We start from the raw sequence: 23,755 nt of genomic DNA, 5'->3' as shown, positions 1-23,755 counted from the left end.
TCCCATAAAGATTACAACTTGTTTTATCAAATTATATTTCATTCCTGTGCAATACAAAAATAAAACAAACTCGTCTTGTATTTTCAAGCCAAGATGAGGAATGAACAAAAACATTTAACGGTCACGATAACCCTCGCAGCAAAACAGCTGCAGGCCTGGAAGGTGGAGAGAGTCGGCCTTTAGCGCATCCCCCTTACGACTATTAGCATTTGTATGAGGAGCGCGTCACCTTTGTGTGCAGCTGCATCCTTGTGGGCTGTTCCCTAGCAACCGCATCACAACGAACATGTCGGTGTCAAAGAGTGAGGTAAACAAGCAAGGTCACAGTCTACGTTTTAAGGGTCGAAACAGCATTTTATTTTTCCCACACTTGCATCAGTGGATTGTGTTGTGACAAGCCTATGAAAGAGCATCGCCCCCGGCAACAGGAGCGAGGGATTTTTTTTCCTCCAAGCTTTTTCTTGCTTGTCTGTCAGATCTGCACAAGAGGAGCTCCCCTGAGCATCACGGCTTCATGCATATTTTTATAGTACATAAACGATTGTGATGTAAACTTCTTTCCCCGATGGTCAAAAGACGGCAAACGATCAGCATGGATGGATTCAATGTGTCAGCCGTCATCATATTAGTCAAGCTTTTCATAATGATATCACAAGCACATATGTACACAAACTGATTTTCAATTAACTTCAATTGATTTTTGAAGGATCCACACACGGGCTGGGCGATATGGCCCAAAAATAAAATCTTGATGTCATTCTAGACGATTATGATTTTAATCGAGATAGTAAACCCAACAAAAAATTATTTAAGAAGGGTTTGCTGTTAGTGGGTGCGTTGTGCATTGTTTACTTTAAAATTGGGTGCAAACTAAATTTTTGACTTTATTTTTGTAAAGCTTGGGACTTTATTTCTTGATAACTTTATTCTTGTAAACAGTTCACTTTATTTCATGTGAAAACAAGAAAAAATATATAATTTAATATATCGTATTAATTTATATTGTTTGAAAAATGTCTCATATCAGCTCATATTAGTACCCATCCACCGATTCATTGGTTAGGCCCTAGCTATGATGGTGGTACTTGGAAGAACTATTTTTTTAGGGGGCACTCGCCATAAAAATTTTGAGAACCACTGACTTGGGCAATTTTACAAGCATAACCTCTGCCTCTGTAAAAGTGACTTCAATAAAATGTAAAGCAATGTGAAACCACATTTGACAATGGACATTTGTATCTCGGGTGAAGCGGCGCCTCGCTATCGATCGTATGAAAGGATGCTGCAAATTGGTGGGTACGGGATGACCGGAATGACAGTGACAAGATTGGAGAGGATTAGAGCGATGGTGTGTGCAAACACAGGCTCAGGGCTCACGGGCACTTTGGCATAAATAAATCATGGATTGAACTGATGACGTGTCACTCGCACAGTGTAAATAAGCTGCCGGCGGGCACAGTGGGCAGCCGCATTAAGCAACCGCAGCACGCTTCGCCAGGAAAACATGACAGGGCAACCTCGCTTTTTGTATTTCTCACACAAGGCGAGTTATTGTAAGGGGTCTCAAACCTTTGGGGTCCACACACGCCTGATCGTGGGGACGTTTTTTGAAAGGCCGCCACACAATCAAAACAAAGGGAACCACGTGAAACCCTAAATGACATTGGATTGAAGTTGCCCATTATCGGGGAAAATAAATTGTTTGGGATAATCAATTCAGATTGTTGGAGTGAAAGAATATTGTAATGTTATGAGAATTAAGTCATTCTCTAAAAAAATAATAGGTAGTTTAGTCGCATTTTATCAAGAACAATAAATTGTAATGTTTATGAGAATTAGGTCATATTTTAAGAAAAATTGTAGCAGAGAAAAAGTCATATTTTCTCCCCAGAAAGTTACTAAAGTTGTATTTTCTCAAGAAACGAAATGTAATTTTCACAAGAATAGCTCGCAAAGAGAACACGTCATAATCTTTGAGAAGAAAAAAAAGGGTCGTACGCTTTAGTAGTACAAAGTTGTTTTAAGTTGTATTTTCTCAAGGAAAAAAAATATTCGTGTTTTCTTAAGAAAATAAAACTCAATATACTGTAAATAAACAGGTATTTTTCTGGGAAAAAAACATTTTTTTACAATTTATTATTTATTATGTTGGGATTAAAACTCATAATGCTACAAAAATTAAACACATTTCCAAAATAAGCGTGTATTATGAAGAACTCAAAGGTAAACAAGGAAAGTCATTTTTTGTTAAATGAAAATCAATTTGCATATTTTATTCTGAAAACAATGCCTGTATCCTCTAAAAATAAAACAACTACATTGTTAAAAAATATGCCCTTTGTTCTTGGGAAAAAAAAATATCACTTTAATATCATATGCCTTTCCTTCCAATCATAGGTGAATACTATGATGATGACACGCATGATCATCCGCAAACTATTGTGTCAGTCCCAAGCTATGACTCGTGTACCCCAGGAGGGTCATAGGACCCCAGTTTGAGAACCACTAGGAAAACCTTTCCCACCTTGAAACATCTGTGCAGATGCACACACACACATACACAGCATCACCCTCCACTTGGCTAACTCCCTGACGCTGGTTTACCTTTGGCCGGCCGACGCGACTTCAAGCTGCAGGCTACGGAGGAGCTTAGCCAACTAGCCGGCCAGCCAACCAGCGAGCGCCGCTTGTGCCCAATCAGCCTTATGCAGTTTGCATGATAAAAAGGCTTGTTAGTGCACAGGGGTCCAGTTAAGAGTTTAGCTACCACAGCGGTCACCGTGGCCGCTGGAGCGGGACCCGAACCGGGCCAGGCGGAGCTCCTGCTGCCCGAGGGCCGTGTGAGTGTCCGTTCAGGCTGTGTTTAGATGTGTGACGTGGTGCCTGAAATGAAGGGGTGCACAGAAGCTACAGTGAGACTTTCAAAGATTTAAGTATGCAAGCAGAATGTTCAGTTTCATTTTGAGATGGATTAAGGAAAAAATTCCCCTCCAAAATTCAAAGAGGCTCTCAAAGGATTTTGTCGCATTTTGTTCCTTTATTATACCCAAATGTTAAGCAAACTGTCATCTTAAATTTTGAGATTTTTTTTTTAAAATTGATTCTATTTTGGAACAAGGCTGTTACACAAATGTTTACAGAAAGCGCAATGAATACGTCACAATTCTTCACTTCTCCAAAATTTGAGGAAAAGATGAACTCATTCCATGTTGGAATAAGGCTGTAACATGACGTAAAGTATGAACAAGTGAAGGAGTGTAAGTTTTCACTAAGCAGGCTGTGATTATGGTAATCCCTTTCTTTGTGGCGGCCCGGCAAATTGCCTTTTTAAATGGCACTTTGCAAAGCGCCTGACACTCTTGTGCTGAGTACGCAACTATGCCCTCATTTCACTCCCCTTCATCGCCTTTCTCAACCTCCCACTGGGGTGCAAATCATGTGTATCACATAGTATATAAGTAGTGATTTTTTTTTAGAGAAGACACACGTTACTTTCCATGGTTAAAATTTGCTGCATTTCTTCCATTAAAGCTCAGTGCTGCCCGCAGTGCCAAAATGTGGTACTACACTCAAGGTGTGCAAATTTTAAGTTTAGACTGTTAACTGTAGAAACCATTTAAAAAAAAAGCTGCGATACAGCGAGGGGTTTGCTCTTTCTGCCATGTTCAACTTGTACTGTGTGTATGTGTGTGTGTGTGTGTGTGTGTGTGTGTGTGGGCGCTGCCGTTTACCTCACCCGGTTCGGAGGGGAAGACGTTTCTCAGTTGCTCGATGACCTCCTGGAGCTGCAGCACTGTGTCCTGCTCGTGCTCTATGTCATCACCTGACACACACGCCCACACACACACACACACGCACACACACAAACACACACACACTTAGAGCATGAGGGGGACGGAGGGAGGGTGGTGGGGGCACATGGGTGTTTTCACCGACCTGCTGCTTCCGTGTCAGTGGTGTCCCTGCTGGCCGCACCCCCGTGGTGTCCCCCTCCAGACACGGGCGAGGATAAAGTCGACGGTTCTGACCCGTTGGCTTCGGAATCTTCTTTGGGCTGTTAGCACAAGCACCACATACACACACACGCATTATTATCCTAATTATCAAAACGAGAAGGGCACTCAGTTGAGCAAGGACATCTGCGATAATATGCTGCAACAAAGACTGGTTAAAAATTAAGGGGTCAGTGTCGGCAACATGCCCCTCCCCCCCGATGAGTTTCTGTCCCTCCTGCTGCACCAGCCTTCAAAACACCAACAAAAATGTCATTTGTTTTTAAGAGAAAAAAAACAACACTCTAGCTGCTTTATAAAAACATACAATAAAAATAAAATAAAGTAGAATGTTGACAATTAAATAAATTGCCCAGCGTGATAACATGCTTCATTGTAATTTTTTGTGCTGCTTTTTCTGTTGGCCACCGGGAGCAGTGTAATAAATACAGACCGACTATACATTTGGTGATGAAACAGAAGACATGTAATATTGTCATGTTTTAGGAAAGGATAAAAAAACACCCTTGCAGATAGCAACTAGCTTTAACGCCAATGAGCAGTTTCCATGAAAAACTTGACTTGGCTTTGACAAAAGAAAAATAATATTTTGATATTTACTTAATAAATATTGAAAAAAATCTGTAAATGGGTGAACCCACAAGTGGCCTTCGTGTGTATGCAGGGGTACATTATGTATGCCTGGGAGTATTTTAAAATTGCCTGACTACATGTGTTGCTACACCATTTGTATTATACTATCTCATAGATGCTATTCAGCATTGTATTTTAATAATAAATTCGATGTTGCTTAAAAATTAAGTAGTAATAAATAGAATAATTAATTATCTACAAAATACATTTTTGAATATTGTTGTAAACAAAGGTGAGTGAGCAAGGTCACAGAGTAGATAGAGTGCTCAGACCATTACACACAAAAGCCTTTTTTTCCCTGATCCCATTTCTCCAGGAAATGGAAGTGCAATCCCGGTCCAGGGAGAAAAGGATTATATGAATTTGAAGACTTTTTTTAAATGGTTGTGTTACTTCACTGCTTCTTTTATGCATCTATTTTTGGAAACTGCTACTTCCCGACTAATCGAGCCACCTGTGTCATTTTGTGCAGCGTGCCGCACACATCATGTTTTCCTCTTATTACAACTATGATTGACAGCTCCCACTTACAGCTTAATTCCTTAGATAATATTCTCCCGCAGCTTATCCTCTCCTCCTGTATAGCGTATCATTGACTTCCACTCCCACTGCCGGCGCTGCATTTCGCTCCCAACGATGTATTTTTACTCATAGATTTTAATCTTGCGCCCACTTTTACATATTCTTTATCATCAAAAGCATGCACGAGGAACTGTAATACCTGCCGAGCGCATACAAATGCGGGGAAAGCTATTCAAATTGTCTGCGGGTGTTTTCAAATCAAACCTGCAGTCACACGCAAACGTCGCACATTTTTGTATGACGGTGGAAGGAAGGAAATGATTGCTTCACTGAAAAATAGCGATGCAAAAGAGTGGACCAATTTTGGAAATAAACAGCCTGTAAGTCTTCTATTCATGTAAATATTCAGTAGAGGTTCTCATCCACTTCAAGGAGACCTATTCAACACAATTTAAAAGAGTCCCCCGGTTTCTGAGTAGAATGATGGTAGAAAGCTTTTCATCAAAATAGTCCAATTAAAACACTTCAGGACAGAAGAGGGTAATCTTTTAAGAAAGAATAGATGGGACATGTTATTTGGAGATGAAATGCATGTTTTTGGGATGTGGGGGGGAAACCTGAGTGCCCGGAGAAACATGGGGAGAGCATGCAAATTCTACACAGGGAGGGGCCGGAGGTGGAATCGAACCCGCAACTGCCTAACTGTGAGGCAGACGTGCTAACCAGGGTCCCACCAAGCCACCCAACATATATATATATATATATATATATATATATATATATATATATATATATATATATATATATATATATATATATAATAAAGTTTTGTAAATTCACTGAAAAAACAGGAATACAAAGTTAAGCCATTCCCAAGGGGCATGGAGCTTAACGCATGCCAGTTAATCGTTACGGGAGGCGTTTGTTTACCTGAAGAAGCAGCTCTCGCAGCCTGCGCAGCTGCGACTCCAGCTGCTTGTTGTGGTCCTCCAAGATCTGCATGCGTGTCTCTAGACGCGACTTGTGCTGCCGCAGGACCCGCGCCTCGGCCAGGAGCTCTTCGTCCTGCTGGCCGCCCGCCACAGGCGAGCCCGGCATGCCCTCGCCGGCCTCAGTCAGCATGGGAAGCGATGCTGCCTCCTCATGCTTCCACTTGAGGCGCCGGTACTCGCTTTGAAGTACCCTGAGCAGAGAGAAGTGGTATGAGATATTCGTAGGGCATCCTATGGAGCCGCTAAAGGGAAAAACTGGAGACACTCTTATAATACAAACACATTTAAGCATGTAGTATGATATATTAAGACCAAAAGTATTGGACACCAAAAAATATTGCACCGTGTAATGGTGTACGGATCCCAATATTGTTTTTTTCCCCCCAAACTAATCATCTTATAATCTCATAATATACTGTATAGTATAAATTATTAATTCAACCTCCAGCCGGCACGTTCTGTTGGAATAAAAAATAAGATGGAAGATCTTCAGCAAAAGGCAGACTGGGCTGAAATATTTCCTTTAAATTTGAGATGTCAAATTAAAAAGTGTGCCACCATCTGGTGGTTGACAGAGAAATTGCACCCAAAACAAAAGGGAGGTAGAACGAAATATGTATAAAGTGTTAAATAAAAAAAAAAGGAACTTGCAGTATGTTTTAATTGGATGGTAGAAACCCTCTAAATATTGTAAACGTCCGTCTTAATACTTATCTAGTGTATATATGTATTATATATGTTATGTGAGTAATGCTGCCTGGTAACTGATGTTCTGTTAGCATTCTTTGGCCAGCAAACTATTTGCAAGTGAATGGCCAATGCCTCTGCCAAGTAGTGAACTCATTCCATTATGCCTCCAAATCAGCCTTGTGCATTGTACATCTTTCTTATTCTCCGTGTGGGAGACCCGCTAGACTGGAACTAAAGGATTGCTTAGAAAGACTTTCAATGAAATCACACTAACAGTGTTACTATCCTTATATGCGCATAAAAAACATCATACGCGTCATGTTCAATAGGATTTGGAGTGTGAAAGTGTTTGTTCACTGCAGGAGGTCTGCAAGTAGGAAGAGACACACTCAGAATAAGCATCACAAAATGCAAACACACACACATTTGTGTTACTCTTGGGGAGATTTATGGTGAAAAATCACTCATGTTGGACACATCAGTGATTCCAAAACCCTTTTGGAACATTTTCAAACACAATTCAATGATTGTTCCAAGTGCTTTCAAAATATGTGAATGCTGTAAAGGGATCAAGTGACGCCTACATATTAGGAAGGAGCCCAGCTTTGTCATTTTTCCCTCAGCCGCTCACCTGTTTTCATTCTCCAGGCGGGCCAGGGTACACTGGAGCTGCTCCTTGTCCTGGTGCTCCAGGTGAGACAGTAGCATGAGCTGCCCGCAGGGCGAGTCATGGTCCAAGGCCGGGCTGGGGTGACGCAGGAGGTACTGATCTTCATCTCTGAGTTGGCCCCGCACAGAAAAAAGCACACTGAGCCATAGGCAGAACCAAGCCGATCCATGACAGCACCACAGAAGGCACAAGGCAGCAACAACAACAAAAAGGCAACAGGCAGGCCAGCCATGAGCATCAGAGCTTGTACCCTGGGGTGTCCGGACTTTTTCTTCCAAAGAAAAAAGATTCATGACCTTTAACTTATTTAACACCCAGAAACCATTAAAGTATCACTGGCATTAAAAAATGATGGTAGTTGTGACGAGGAGGTTACCGATAGACTCCGCCATTGGAATGGAACTCGAGTTAAATCTAAGACAATCGAGAGCCATGCTTTAAAAAAAAAAAGAAGACATGCTTGAAGCAGCCTCAAGAGTTTTAACAAGCACGTGCACAGTAAAGGTTTCCTTGATGAGAGCAATCACGCTGAATTCATATTACATTATGATACAATGAAATTACACTTTGCAGCAGTGTAGTTACTGCGCATTGTATCATAACAAAAATATTGGACGCGGCTCCAAGTATAATAACCACAATTGTAAACATCATGTTAATGCAATGCCACTCTGACAGTTTCAATCAACGCAGCACAATTATTTTTGTCAAGACAGACATATATTACAACATTTGTTTGGATCTCGTTAGAAAGCGCACATTTCTCCGGCTCATGTCACAATGCACGTCCGTCAACTTGATTTTAATGAAACGCTGATGAGAACACCTCGGCAGACAGATGCCCTGAGGTCATGGCGTCATTTACACAATTCTGTGCAGCAAACAGCCCACATAAGGAAAATGATAAACATAGTTGACAGCCCACACGTGCAAACAAACAATAATGGCGAAAGAAATATAGAAAGTAAAGTTGTTTTTCTTTTTCTTTCTGAAATACCCCAAAATGCTACTTTAGCAATGCAGCATTAATTTTCCCAAGGAAGTACATAATTACTTAATAATTGCTGAATTCAGTCATAGTCAATACAAAAATAGTTGATTGAAAAAAATGACATTTACTTTAGTATTAGTTTAGTGGACTACTATTTGATCAAAAGTGGCACAAGTGGTGGAAAAACGCTCCTCAGTTTGTTGTGCCCTGTCCTGAATTGTCTTCGCTAGTCATGGCAAACATGGTACTAGTACACGGACCTTAATATGGACATCAAGGCTATCCATCGGAGACGACATGCACATGCACACAATGGCGTGTTTATATTGTGGAAATGGCGATATACTCACAGACTTTCATCAGGAGAAAGGCTGTCTGTGAAGAAGGAACAATTCTGGTTCTCCATCTCCGCCAATCTACCAACACACACATTTACCCACAGAGTTACAAAAAAAGAGGGGAGAGATCAAAATAACATCAAATAAAAGCCACATCAACATCGACACATTTAATATGCTCCCATACTGGAGAGCTCCATTTCCCCCTTCCACACACAGTGATATTTCTAAAGCACTGTGGCTAGCTTTGACTCATGTGGACTGCAAGTAAACAAAAAAGCTGCCTGTAAACTTCTAAGTGACAAGACTGCAGAGTGGCAGGAACAGAAAAAAAAAAAAAAAGTCTGCCTGGGAGAGGAAGATCAATAAAATTGTCAACAAGGAAAGACAAGTTAAAATATATGTATTTTTAAAAAGTGTATGCTTTCTACCAGCAGGGAGGCAATAAAACAAGCTAGCGAGGGTGGAGTGGGCATCAGGACCATGGACAGCGACCGTCAGTTCACGAGATGAAGACAACTGGACAAGGGAGCTCATAACTGCTGTGTGAAGACAATTACAAGAACGAGTAACTGGCATCTGACTGTTTGCTTGTGTAACACGCTGAACTAATTTGGGGCAGTGGGCATAAAAATTCTGTCAGTTCTTATCAGCCATCTTCGAGTCCAAATGACAAATATGCCGCAAACACTGTCATTGAAGTCAATTTGAGTCGAAACCTTCAGGCTTCTCTGGTAGAAAGCAAAATAAATGTCAGGAGAAGCCTACTCGAACCACTGAACTGTATTTGGGGATGATCAAAGCATCTTGAATCTTGTTTCCATTATCGGTTTAATTGTGATTGTTTAATTCTGAAGGCTATGGAGACTTGACACATATTATTCAATTTTTTTTTTTTTTTAACATATGTTTTTAAAAAGATTTTTTTTTAATCACTTGATTTGTTCAGGGTTTAGGTCCGTTATTTTTTTTAATGAGCTTAGACTCACTCTTGAAGATAACAAACACCTAGCCTTTGAACACGGGTGTGTAGACTTTTGTCCTATTCACTGAATTTGATCATTGAGGTCTCGGCCATATTTTGTTGACAAGCAATCAAAACAAATGTTTTTTTTCTTTAGTATGATGAAGGTACGGCTGTGTTGCTAAACCGTGGTGCAACTGGTATCCTCCCAAGAATCATCTTTATCACAAGATTAAATTAATTAAATGAAGCGTAATCTTCACCCAATCAATCTTAACAAAATAACTCGAACAAAAACTGAAAACAAATTAAAAAAAAAATGAGAGTCCTTTTGTGAAAACAATTAACTGAAACGACGTTTAAATACATCAAGTAAGGTTTGCAACTCAAATAAAAAAAAGAAAAGAAATACTTCATTTAATTTCATCCGTTGCTGCAATGGTCACTTTAGAGTGCCTCATTGTTGGATGTGAAGTGTGTGCGTGTCACAAAGAAAACGTGGAAAAACATTTTTCATGAACACTTGACCTAAACTGTTGTGGCACTCATTATGGTACGAGGCTTATATATCTTTTAAGGAGCTACTTGGTGTAAAGGTTTACCGAGTTTCCTTCCAAGCAGAAGAATGCCATTATTTCCTTATTGCTGCATCATCAATACTGTCTTAAAAAATGATTGAACACTAACGCTAAGGATTTGAAGGTCCAAAGCCATTCTACAGAAGACAACAAGCAGAGTACATTGCTTTTTTTGGCTACAAATATAATTGGACGTGAAAGGAAATGGGAGAAATGGTGACAACCTGCAGAGTTCAGAGCAGCAGATTTTCTTCACATCTAGCCTTTAAAAAAAGGTTGCATTGTATAAGAGCTGATGATGAAAGACATGTACTTGTGTGGCTTGCTGTGACACGAGGAGGCGGAAGGAAGAAGGAAAGTCTGTGGCTAGATTTGCGAAAACATTGTGTCTTTTAACAACTATTTCAATCACTCACTGGCCAGAAAATTACAAGAATTTCATAAAATACATTCAATTTGTAATTTAACTAAAATGGAAAAATCTCAGTACGGGGAGAACAAACAAAATAAAAATGAATAAATAAATAAATAAATAAATAAATAAATAAATAAATAAATAAATAAAAATGTCTTCTTGGAGCAATTTATGAGTCAGCGAGGTGCCTTTCAGAGATTCCCATGACATCCCCCATATTTTATTTCTTTAAAACAGTTGTCTACCAAAGTGGTGTGCGCGCGTCAATAATTAGATCATCTATGGTCTTTAAAATTGATTACATGCTTTCTCAGATGTGCTGATTAGTTGAGTAGGTAATTAGCCACATAGATGATGGGTGGAGGCAAAGTGAAATCTCAGCACATGGTGGAGGGCGTCAATAAGATGTCGAATCCTATTATGATGGTGTTTAGATCACACTGGAAGTTCAGCTGAACGGCTGCTTTTTTTGGTCAAGTTGCGTGATCCTGTTATAAACATGCACGCTGGTGCATGTTTGACAGCATATTGTGCAAGAAAAGGAAAAGTAGCACTAAAATTAATCATGGAGTCAAAGAAATGAGTTCTGAAATGCAACACGCTGAGACGCAGAGCAAACACAAGATGGATGACGTTAATAAAACAAAAACTAAAAAAAAATTTAATAGATGGGAGGTTTGCAATGTTGTGAAGGAAGGCAACATATTTAATCATGTCTCCTCTTTTGGGAATTTTAAAGAGTTACTGTAACCTGTTGGTTTGGTTTGGGTGAGTGTTGGAAGTAGTGGAGGCAAACATTGACTCTTATAAACTGTTCTGGTCAAATCTGACCTACTTTGACAATTCACTGCAACAAAACCAGTGTAAAAGTCATTCTTTTTTTTAAAATGACCCAAAACATACAAAAATCATAAAACACCACCCACATATTTGCAGATATTTTTTGGGAAGTTTTCCACCATCATTAGTAAAATAAATTGTAGTGTGGCAAAAAAAGTAAATAAAAATAATGGAAAAATGTAATGTAATGGAAAAAGTAGAAGGTTATTTCAACATTTGCTACGTTGCTTAAAACTCATCAAATCATAAAAAGAATAGAAGCCAGTCAACAAATTTGATATGGATCACAATGTGTGCAGGGAATACAAGCAATATAAAAGTGTTAGGACCTGTTCTTGATAAAATTATCACCAAATTAGCAGTAAATCAAATAATAGTGCAATATGGAGGATTTAAAAAAAAGTAGATATTCAACATCCTCAAAGGAACAATATACAACAGCTCACTTTGCGCCACATATACTCTGGCCGGATTCATGTGTGAGTGTGTGTGTGTTTGTGTGTGTGTGTGTTTAGCCTTCAGGGGTGCAGCAAGTCCTGTTTCTAATCTGTCAAAGTGACACTGATCCTTGAGGACGGCTCCCAGGTGACCAGTGGGCTCAGCAGCCTGGCCACTAACAAGCCACTGGGCAGACTGGACCTCGCTGACCTCCAACCGACCCCCCCCAATACCACACCCACCCACACTACATAACACATATGCTGTATATACACTAATAACACAACAAGCTGTTTGAAATCATCTAATGTTTGTACTGAAGGCAAGACTCGCTGGGGTTCTAAAAAACTGCATTCTGTATGTAAACCGGGAAGGCTAGCAGTGAATGGATTTTGACATGACAACGTCAGCCTAAAAAAATCAATGACTTTTAATCTCAACAAAATCCATTTTTGCTCTTGTAGAGATTATAGTTTTTTTCTCGAAAAAAATAACTTGAATTACAATTTCTTTCTTCCCTCCCCAGAAAAAAATATTATTGAAACATTGCAAGACTAAGTAGTATCTTGAAGCACAAGCTGGATCAATATTTCAATCAGAGCCGAGCAGGGATCAGGAAAAAGCAGAGGCGGCAAAAACGTGGAAGCAGGGGAGTTGGATTAAGAGAGCAGAAAGCGAGGTTGAGGGAATTTGAAAACGGCGGCGCAGCTAGAGACGTACCTGCTGGCATAATGCTCAATCCTGCTGTGCATGTCTGCATGGGGCATCTTAGGGGACGAGCAAGGCCTGGGAACAACAATAACAGTGTAAATACATCATCACAAGTACATATAGGTTGGTACAATGAAAAATTAATCCACACCAGGATAATCCGGAATAAACAAGTCCAGAGGTTAATACTGTAGTGATCAATATTTCTTTATTAATCTGGCAGGACGTTGTTGAAGGGGTGCGAGCAAAACTACCCCATTGAAGATGGGTGGAGCTTAAGTATTTTTCTCACAATTGTTTTTTTCTGACTTGTGTTGGAATTTGAAACTTGGTTCCACCTTTTCTGTTTAGAGTCTCTCTATCCTCTGTCCAGGTGCGGTTCTAATGGGGAAAAGGGAAACCCCTTTTGTCTTTGGCCACCCCAGTGTCTTCGTAAGGTTTCAGTTCCATTGTGTCATTGCCATGCAATGACATATCATATCATATCATATCATATCATATCATATCATATCATATCATATCATATCATATCATATCATATCATATCATATCATATCATATTATATCATATATGTTGACTTAATATTCTGTGATGACATGGTGCATATTTTTGGACTATAAATCACACTTTTTTTTTTCATAGTGTGACACATCGCTAGTTTTGCACGACAAGGATTTACTATTTACAGCACTAAGAGGCGCACTAACCAGGTTTCTACCAATGTGATGCAAGATTCTAATTTAGTGAAGCATTTTTTTTTTTAACTAAAACCAAGAATTGTGATGAGGTTGGTCTGGTTTTCCTCAATTATCTCATAGGCAGTTTTGAGCTTGATTCCATTATCAGAAATTTACAGTTGGTTCCCTTTACTGAAAACCCCCCTGTTTATTTTAAGTAGCCTTTAAATAAAGGATCCAAATAGCCAAGTTCAAATGAGGTCAAAGAGACTGACGATATTACATCACATTCACAAGCTGCCAGCGTGCCGGCCCATAAACACGCTAAAGTGGGCACACGGACCGCCTGCAGCTCTGCTTCCTGATGACTTCACGGATTTTAGTCTCATTGCTCTTGTTTTTCTCCCTTTGGCTCAAATGAGCATTGTGTGTGAGTGGGATAGCATTATGGAGATGTCGAGCGCTTCCTTTCAGCCAAATAGTCGGAGCATGATAATCAGCCTCCGACTGCATGTGTATGTGTGTGTGTGTGTGTGTGCGTGTGTGTTACACATGAAACTATTTTCATGATATCAACCCGTGTCGTTTGCTTATTTAATTTGTGTAAAAATTGGTTTCATTTGAAAATCAACATAGTTTTAGTGTTCTACATCAATGATTACATCATTAATTAATTTTTGACTTTCTGCACTCCAATGGGGCATATGAATGACAATTTTTAACTGAAATAAGAACCTACATAATTTCATAAGTGGAATCTCCCAAGCAATCTAAGAAAAAAAATAATAGTGAGAATTGCACAATATTTAAAATATTTCATTATTTCAATGACAACAACTGATGTTGATACAAACCTTATGCTGAAAAAGAAGCAAAAAAACAAAACAAAACAAAAAGTATAGATAAAAAAAATAACCATGAACAAGCTGATAGGGAAATAAAATCAATAACAGCCTGAGGCTTCGGAGTCTGTTGTATTTTACGTGTACCCAATTTCACTCATTTTGATAGTGTTTGTTTTGAACACTGTTTCTAATTAATTGACCACAATCTCTTTTTTTATTGCTAGGCAACACATGAGAACGAAATCAGCCATTGGTATATATTTAAAATCAAATTTCTTTGGAAAAAGTTGGACTCACGTCTCTGAGCTGTCAGCCTCCAGCACAGACTGAACAGGCAGGTAACCTCTCTGAGGGTGTTTAGTGAAGTACTGCTTTGATCTGAATTTGTTCTTCAGAGTCTTGGCAAAGTCCCTCATCTTCTCTCCCGAAGTCGTCTGGAGTTGGATGAAGGCGAGAGCGGCGGAAGGACGGCGAGTGCAGTGCATGGCGGGAGAAGCGAGGTTAGAAACGGATTCAGGAAATTTGATTCCTTTTACGTGTTGAAAATAACTCCACAGATAGAAATTGGATGTTACGGACAATAAATAAAGACAATACTTTCAATTTTAGCCTCCGGCATTCAACCTATTGGATTGGAAGCCCTGTAAAGTGAGCAGTTTTTCATCTATAATATAGGATGTTAAGTCATTCGTGTAACCAGCTACTAAAAAAAAATATTGATCCGTGAATAAAAGAAGTTAGTATACCATATTTCAAACGTCAGAGTGAATATCAATGCCTTGTCTTCTCCTCTTGTATTAAACTGGAGCTGCAAGTACAATGTTGTTGAACACTGGCGTAGGTAGAAGAAGAAACTGAAACATCTTGCAGTGGATAAATAATCTTTGGACCAGTTAAGTGAAATTCTCACAGCACATTTCTCACTGCACTCACTGGCTGACATAATATATGTTCAAAGAAGCACAAGTCCCATGTGGCATGTGTTCAAAGTAAAAACTGGCAGATGTTGATATAATTGCGGCTATCAAAGTCTGATCAAATGGCGACGTGTAAACATTTGTCTTACTGGGGTGTAGTACTCCATGATGGGGTAGTGCAGCTTCTTGCCCTTGGTAGTGCGTCCGGTTAGAAAACACGTCTGGCAGATGTCCACGTTGAACTGCTTTAAACTGCGATATCTGCCAAGAGCAATAAAACACGTGAGCTCGCAGTGTGAAGGCTTGACGCTGAGATTTGGTTTCGTTCATGCCTAATTATTCCATTACGGCCACTTGTCGACCTGAAATTTCCGAAATATTTTTGCCACTAAATGAATGATTTAACATTTCGACCTGGTGACATTTCCACCTGCCTGAAACCCTTGATGGGACATTGTTTGCAGATGTAACATTTGGCCTGGTGCTTGGTGGACTCGGCCGCGGTCACCCGGTGGAGTACGGGTAGCCAAACTAACGACTGTGGCTCCAGGCTCATCCATTCCAGGAAGTGAGCCACCTCAATGGCAGGTTTTCCTGAGGCCTGCACACACACACAAGTGAAGAGTGGGGATGTGGCAGAGTGTATAGAATCCAAATATAGGGCAGGAGGCGGGCAGGTACATGATGTTACGAGGAGAGAAGGTGCATTCGAGGCAGTTCAAACAAGAACACGGGTGATGAAATTACTGTGTACAGAAAATCAGAGCGCACAGACATGCTTGGCTTCTGAGAGTGAAGGAGATGTCGTATAAATAGAGAATTAAAAATGACGTTACAATTCGGAAGGCTTTTTTAGTGTGTCTGAGAGGAAAAAAATGCTAGTAGCAAAAGTTGTTTCACAACTGACCAGGAACAGCTCCACTTCAGAGTCTAAGCATCTGAGGTATAACACGCGAGTGTGTCTGAGCGATTGCGTCACTCTCGGCAAGACGCCTTTTTGAAAATTGCAAGATGGGATCAAAGTGAAGATATCCTCATAAAGCAGCAACTTGCTAAGCGATGAAAATCGTCGGTGTGCTAAATTCTCATTAAGTCAGCATCTGAGATGCATTAAGAGGTTGATTTCCCCCGGGAGCTTCCTCCGCTGCTCAAGTAGAGCTGCATCATAAATACATGCATGTGTGTGCGCGCATGTGTGTGTGCTGATTCCACAGACGGTGAGTTTTAAAGAAAGTGTAGCCTCTCCTGGGATAAAAAAATGCTTCTCCAACATACCCTTTTCTTCACAGCAAGAGGTCAAATAAAGTTACATTTCCGTAAGGTTCAGTTTGTCCCTATAGTGTGTGCTAAAAATTAACTTTGATCTAAAATGAAATATCTATGAATAAACTTGTCTAATGATCCTTGTTGCAGCCCTTCTACTCAGTTTTAAAAACAGCATGATTACAAAGTATGGCCAAAGGAAAAACAAATCAATTACAACATATCTTGACGATGAACTTGTCATGTACAACGTGGCCCAATCCTATTTTATCTCAGGCTATTAGATTTAGTTGTTCTTAAGCTCATAATGTACAATCATTTGTCTCCGTCAGACCTTCCTTAATGTATTTCCCTGATACGTACTTAATGAGGCTCATCACAGTTCAGTAATTGAAATTGTCATCTCCAGTCCTTGGGCCTTCTTCGACGTGCCCGTGTAATTGCCTTAATTAATTGTACCTGAGCGGGTTCATGAGGTGATTACAATCTCAGATTTACATGTCTCCGTTTACATCCCACTTGTTACAACTCGAAGATTATGCTAATGCCTGAATTCATCAATATGAGCAAAGTGAGTTGAGAAATCATACATTGATGTGTTGCAACTGTCGTACACATACCGGAAGGGAAACTTTTAGTGATTTAGTTAACAAGTAATTCTCGATTACATTATAATATTTAGTGGAGTGCCTCAGGGTTATGTTCTCTAACCACAGTTTTTCTACCTCCAAAAAATTGTGATAAATCAAAATTTCAAGGCAACAAACTTGGACACAATATGAGGGAGTTCCTCAAGGGTCCATGTTTGAACCACAGTTTGTCTTTTTTTCTTCTTTTTTTAATTGTATTGTCTTTTGCAATATTTTCTGAGTAGAGCCAGAGTTTTGAAACAATGCTTCTTCGTCACTATTTAATTGTCTTGTTTCATGGTTTCTTTTAATGAGGCATTTAAATAGATTAAATAATGAATTGTAAACTGCATGTGAGTAGCGTCTCACAATGATTAAGACCACAATTATGCATTGTCTGAGACTCTGTTGAACAAAAGCCACCTTATTTGAAACTTTCAATGTGCTTACTTTTGCCCAAGGATATTTGAGAGTTTTCGCTGTTCTCAAATGAAAGTAATATAAAGTGCAAGGATTTACAAAAGGTCAGTGGGGTAAAAAAAGATCAGGCCAGCTTGAAATCATGAATTTGAGCCTCGTGACTATTCCAGCGCTGCTTCTATATTTGAAGCCTTTCATAAACTTTAACAATACTCTACATACATACATGTGGGTTGAACTCTTCTGTACACATCTGCATACGGATTTGTGATAGATGGTAAAACTCATCCCATAATTTCCATTAGAGTGAAATTTAATCTCCAACTAAACGACATAGAGCAAACGGCAAAGAGAATTGATTTTTAATCAGCCATGGCTAATAGGACAAGCATGGAACAGAATAGACTGTGCATAATTAGGATCAGTGTCGAATATCAGGTAGTTAAAATTCACCGATCCTCCGTTTGACTATTTAATTAACATTGAAAAATTATGCGGCGTCCCCGTCAAAATGTCGTAAGGTAAAATTCACGCAACCCACTTTGGATGTCATGCAGACAAATGATACATCAACAATCTCTCAATGACTTGTATCTTCAATGATGTTGTTTTGGTTTTCTGAAAATAATTGGCCTTCTTATGGGTTTATATTTGTGATCAGCTTCCCACTGGTCTCACCATGCGGAAGCAGCTGCGGACGCTTGGCTCCACATTGCTGCCCCCAAAAGCGGCCACTTCGCCCAGCTGGCGAGGAATTTGGATGGCCTCGTGGAGAAGCAGGCTGAGGTGACGCTGGTCTGTCAAACCTCCGTTGCAGGACACTTGACGGAATAAATCTGCCACCATACGAAAAAATAGAAATGTTATTCATATTACTCGTTACTTTTTTTTACCATGAAATAAAACAATTATCTACCACAAATAGCCTACATTTCAAAAGTTTGATGCGTAGTATTTTCACAGAATTCACAACATCCTAAAAATGCTGACAGAAGCATTCTAAAGCCAACCTTAGCGTTCTTCATACAGCAGGCTTTAAAACCTCCATGTTAAACACACTCTTACCCATAAACATGAGCAAGCATTTTAAGACGTTTGAGATATGATGACAAGTTTTATAGCAGTATATACACTTATTTAACCACTGTCCTGTAACAGATGCTGCCTCCACTAAAATTACAATGTTTGGAAAATCCACACAACTGTGCTGACTTGTCATTTTGGAGGTTGTAAATTGTAGTGCTGGCTTGAATTGTCAGGTATACTTAATCATTTTCTTGTTGTTTTATGTGAGCTAACATTGCTCATTGTGTATGCACATAGACTAAAGTATGCTAATTTGTGTTCATGTCAATTAATTGGATTGTCAAGTACTTTTGAGGTGGTGTAATAAGTGCCACAACCTCTTCTAACAAATTCGATTCATTGTTTTCTCTGAGTATCTAGTGAGAGTGGACTTGGATATTAATTCAACAATTGTAGTAGCGGCGTTACGAGGGGATTAGAAGGCAGCATCTGTGTTTATGGCCATCTGAGGCAAACGCTTAACATCTAAGTGTAAATATTTTTTTTCTTAAGAGCGACATCTGGAGCTCGGCGAGCGTGACGACCAACTGCTAAAGACGCTTCATGGCCGCCTAACCTCGGGGACGTTTTAACTGAGGAGAAGTTCCGTTGCTCAATCTACACAGATGGTGCTTTGACTGTGAGTCATCTTTGTGAATGTTTCTCTCCGTCGTTGATGCTGTCTTGGGTGGTGACTCGACCGCTACTGGCCAGCTGCTTCAAGGCCCAGCTGTGAGGCTCCTAAAACGCACTTAGTAATGAAGTAATCAAGTACAAATATTTGGATGATATACTGAGTGAATTTACAGCAAGCTCTATTTCACCCGAGTATTTCTTTTTCTCATGCTTTTTTTTTAACATTTAAGCCCCACTGGAGATGCAACGATTAAGTTCTTAATCGACAACTAAATGAATCGATAGTGATAATGATAATCGATTAATCGTTTCAATACTTTTAATTCGAATTTGTTCACACCCTTTGAATTAATGTTTGTCAACAGTTAATATTCACCAATCAGTCATCTTCCATGAAAGCAGACTAACAAATAACGGGATGAAGAATAAAACATGCTTTTTCTCCTCTGATTTGTTAATTAATCGACAAAATAATTGACAGATGAATTGATTAGTTAATTACTTTTTACTTTGACTTGCTTTTTTTGCCTGTTGCTTTTCTTTGTTTTACTTGTACTGAAGTACAGATGTTCAACCACTTCTTTTATTTGAGTCTTTTTTTTTACACAAATATGTGCGATTCTTATTTTTCCACCTTTGACTTTAACACCACCCACTTGTCAAATGGGAGTTCCAACACACTCACAAGCACCTAAGTAGCTAAACATCACGGCATATTTTACAAGGGGAAAGAAGAGAATGGCTAAGAGAACAAATGCCAGCAAGGGGCACAAAGAGTGAACTTGAATGGACTCCGGTGCTGAGCAGTCCTTTTACGGCTCGGCGTGGAAGAAGCAGCACCTGCCATTAATGTCAGCAACAGTCGAATTGTCCATTAGAGCCTTTGAGCGTCTGTATGTAATGGCTACCATCAGTGGCTGGTTGCATTACTCACTCACATTTGTATTTCTCCTGGACGTCGGCGTTACATAAGCTCACCAGGCCCATCTTGAAGCTCAGCACACGCATCTTGCCGTTGCGAGCGCTAACAGGAATGAAGGATAGAGGTTTAGAACAACAAACAATGCACAGACAGCCATTAGTGATGGCTCCACGCTTTGCCCAGGGACAGGAACAAAAGTGAGGACGGATTACGCGGGTCACGGCAGGACAGCACAGGTCAATGCAATGGTGTGAAATTGTGTTAGGGACACATCCACACTCTTTAAACACTGCAGGGACTTGGGGAATTGTTCTTGGGGTTGTGCCTCACACGGAGATAATGTCTTCACACAAAGAAAGATGCCCACATGCATGCAAACTGTTTCTTTTCGAAGGTTTGAGGGTCAGAAAGAAAAGGATTGTTGTGTGTATTTTTGGTTCATTTAAAATTAAGTTCATAGGGGGAAAGAACTTCTCTATCGTTGCAAACGTTTGGCGACTCTTCACCACACGCCAAGCGAGTGAGCGCTGCATCTACCGATGCAGTACAAAAAAAAAATAATGAACACAGAACCAGAAACGTGGTGTGATTGTCAAGGAAGAAGCAAATTGCAACCAAGACAGAAAACTGGCGACAATAAAGAATATAATATGGACAATAAAGATATTATACGTATATGTGGATGGATGGATGGATGGATGGATGGATGGATGGATGGATGGATGGATGGATGGATGGATGGATGGATGGATGGATGGATGGATGGATGGATGGATGGATGGATGGATGGATGGATGGATGGATGGATGGATGGATGGATGGATGGATGGATGGATGGATGGATGGATGGATGGATGGATGGATGGATGGATGGATGGATGGATGGATGGATGGATGGATGGATGGATGGATGGATGGATGGATGGATGGATGGATAGATAGATAGATAGATAGATAGATAGATAGATAGATAGATAGATAGATAGATAGATAGATAGATAGATAGATAGATAGATAGATAGATAGATAGATAGATAGATAGATAGATAGATAGATAGATAGATAGATAGATAGATAGATAGATAGATAGATAGATAGATAGTCAAGTCAAGTCAAGTCAAGTCAGGTCAAGTCAAATGATCTCATTTCACTTAAGTGTAAGAAACGTGTGTAATTTGCTTTAGATGAATATGTTCTTGAAAAAATATTTTAAGTTCATTTGTGACATTGTTTCCCTATTGTGATCTATGCAAAGTGTTTTGAAACTTTATTCTGCTTGCAATGTGAACGCAATAGTCGAGAAGGGCAAACGCGTTGATCATCTCTGCGTGCCATTGTTCATATTACCGAGATAGCGTGCAGGCGCAGCCGGGAGAGAGCTCCACGACCGTAATGAGCAACAATTTGAAGGCGCCGCAAGCTTATCATATTAGCGGTAGAAACGAGGAATGGAGAAGATCAGACCTTGCGTCAGTGGGAAGGAGATGATAATTAAATCAAGTTTGCCAAGTTGAGTGTTCCTCAAATGCATACGGGTGGGAAAGAAAAAGCGAGGTCACCTTTCACGAGGGGGCGAATACTCAGTTAAATGATTAAAGTCACACGAGAAGTCAAAGAGAAACATTAACTGGAAGCTGGAGTGCATCCAGAGACACATAAGGAGGCAACTGGCTGTCATCTCCCTTCACACACACTCTGTCTTGCGGCGCTTCCATTTTAAACACCGCTGCTGCACACCAGGACACTAACCCTGTGCACAGACTGAGCAAATGGAGTCAGCCGTGATGTAATGAGACACTCTAAGCAAAGCCAAGACAAGTGAAGACCTCAATCAAGGCTGTGAAATCAATGTGCGAACCATCGAGTATATTATTAGCTCACATAGATAGAGTTTGTTCAAAATGAGACGGTGCGCTACATTGGGGTTTCCTGGGATCCTTGAAGACATTTTTCCAAGGACCCCCATCATTATCCTACTTCTCAATTACGAAATAGTATAGGAGCTAGGATTATGAATCTTTCCTCTTTGATAACCCCTGATATACTGTAAAATCAAAGTTTCAAAAAAAATTAGACTTCCACACACATATTCAGAGGCACCTCTGTTATTTAAGTGAAACCCAAAAGCAATTGCTGGAATTTATGCAGAGGGTGAAGTCTCTGATTGTCTAATTAGCAGTAAGTCCTAAAGACCAGAGCACAAAATTTACAACACTCATGAGATCCCTCTTTTGTGTTTATGTTTCAGCGCCGTCTTTCTTTTTTTTTTTGTTTTTACTCTTTGGAGACGGTAAGAAATAGACAATAGGAAGCAAAAATATGAGGTTGAAAGTTAGCGTGAAAAAGAGGATTTGTCTCAGAAGGCAAGATTGATCCCGTGCACTATTGGAGCTTTAGTTGTGTTGTGACGCTTTAAAGACATCTGTAGACAAAGCCACCGAGACGGTAAATACGCTGGAGGAACAATATTATTTTTTTACAGCAATTGTAGATATTATTGTGCTCACGTCAGGATGGCAATGACATCGTGGCATTAGCGAACAACCAATCGAAATGCGCTGATGTCAGCTATTCCAATTGTGTACAGCTTTGTTTGTTTTTAATTTCAGCCTACCTGTCATAGACGTTGAGCAGCCAATTGAGACACATGTCCACGCAAAGCGGAATGTTGACCTGGAGGGTCCTCTCCTCCTCCAGCTTCTCGTAGAGCGCCGTCAGGCCGTGGATGACCTCCACCACATCCATCACGTGCTCCGCCTGATGAAGCTCCTGTTCCCGGAACACCTCGGAGAGGTTGCTCAGTGCCACTAAATCCACTAAGGACACAGATGCACACACAAGACACATTCAGTACAGGAGACAAGCCTTTTCTTTTTCAGGCTAGAGTTGCATTGATTGATTGATTCCATCAGCTTCAGTAAAGTGCATATTGTAATATGTGATTTTTTTTTCATTTTTAATGTGCCTTCATTAATACATGTAAATTTCCTTGAAGCTTATGGGAGGTAAAATTACCTAATAAATATTTGAATGCTTCTTTTTCTCACAGATTTTCATTTAGCATCATATCTGCCTTGACAAACAGGGGTTCGTTGTCATGAAATGTCCTAGAATCACAATGAATAAAATGAATGAATTATTGTTATTCTTTAATATATTCTCTTTAATGAGATGGGAGAAGCTTTCTCTGAACTCCCTTTTCAACGCCAGCCTTGTATTGATCAGAATAATAATGCTTGGGGGTTGCCATAGCAAAGTTATGCATGTTTTGCAAGTCTTGAGATTTTAATCTACCTTGCACAGATTTAAGACACTATGGACGGATCTAGCAAAGCAACCACATAATATAACCATGTCTTATCCATGTTTTACAGTTATTTGATGCAGCCTTTGTATCGGATCCATGTATGATGTGTTTCGGCTCTTTAATAATCATTTATCCATGGATGTATAACAGTGGCTTTATTTTTTTTAAATAAGGAATTGGGTTGTCCATTGTTTTGTCAGATGAGATTTTTGTTGCCTGCTGAAAGATTAGGAAAACTGAATTCATCCAGTTCCATAAAAAAATAAAGGTAACGTGTA

General features: G+C 39.8%; 1 protein-coding gene across 3 annotated transcripts in view; it reads right to left on the bottom strand.

Annotated features, from left to right (window-relative positions):
• Positions 1-2,121: 2,121 nt before the first annotated feature.
• The window catches only part of drp2 (dystrophin related protein 2), a 102,680-nt gene continuing 81,046 nt past the window's right edge, over positions 2,122-23,755 (bottom strand). For 2 of the 3 annotated variants that reach the window (XM_049754888.2, XM_049754881.2), the window contains exons 13-25: positions 22,785-22,986; positions 20,187-20,272; positions 18,226-18,383; positions 15,670-15,836; positions 15,385-15,496; positions 14,616-14,752; positions 12,805-12,870; positions 8,862-8,927; positions 7,482-7,628; positions 6,099-6,351; positions 3,937-4,054; positions 3,732-3,823; positions 2,122-2,883 (exon numbers count right to left, since the gene is read on the bottom strand). In XM_049754888.2, the coding sequence (XP_049610845.1) occupies positions 2,776-2,883; positions 3,732-3,823; positions 3,937-4,054; positions 6,099-6,351; positions 7,482-7,628; positions 8,862-8,927; positions 12,805-12,870; positions 14,616-14,752; positions 15,385-15,496; positions 15,670-15,836; positions 18,226-18,383; positions 20,187-20,272; positions 22,785-22,986 (1,712 nt within the window). In that variant the 3' untranslated portion in view covers positions 2,122-2,775. The remainder of the gene's footprint in view (positions 2,884-3,731; positions 3,824-3,936; positions 4,055-6,098; positions 6,352-7,481; positions 7,629-8,861; positions 8,928-12,804; positions 12,871-14,615; positions 14,753-15,384; positions 15,497-15,669; positions 15,837-18,225; positions 18,384-20,186; positions 20,273-22,784; positions 22,987-23,755) is intronic. The other variant, XM_049754897.2, reaches the window with a different exon arrangement.

The sequence above is a fragment of the Syngnathus scovelli genome, chromosome 1 (assembly GCF_024217435.2).
Source record: "Syngnathus scovelli strain Florida chromosome 1, RoL_Ssco_1.2, whole genome shotgun sequence".
Taxonomy (NCBI): domain Eukaryota; kingdom Metazoa; phylum Chordata; class Actinopteri; order Syngnathiformes; family Syngnathidae; genus Syngnathus; species Syngnathus scovelli.
Note: the sequence above shows the minus strand (reverse complement) of the source record. Positions and strands in the feature narration are given on the sequence as shown.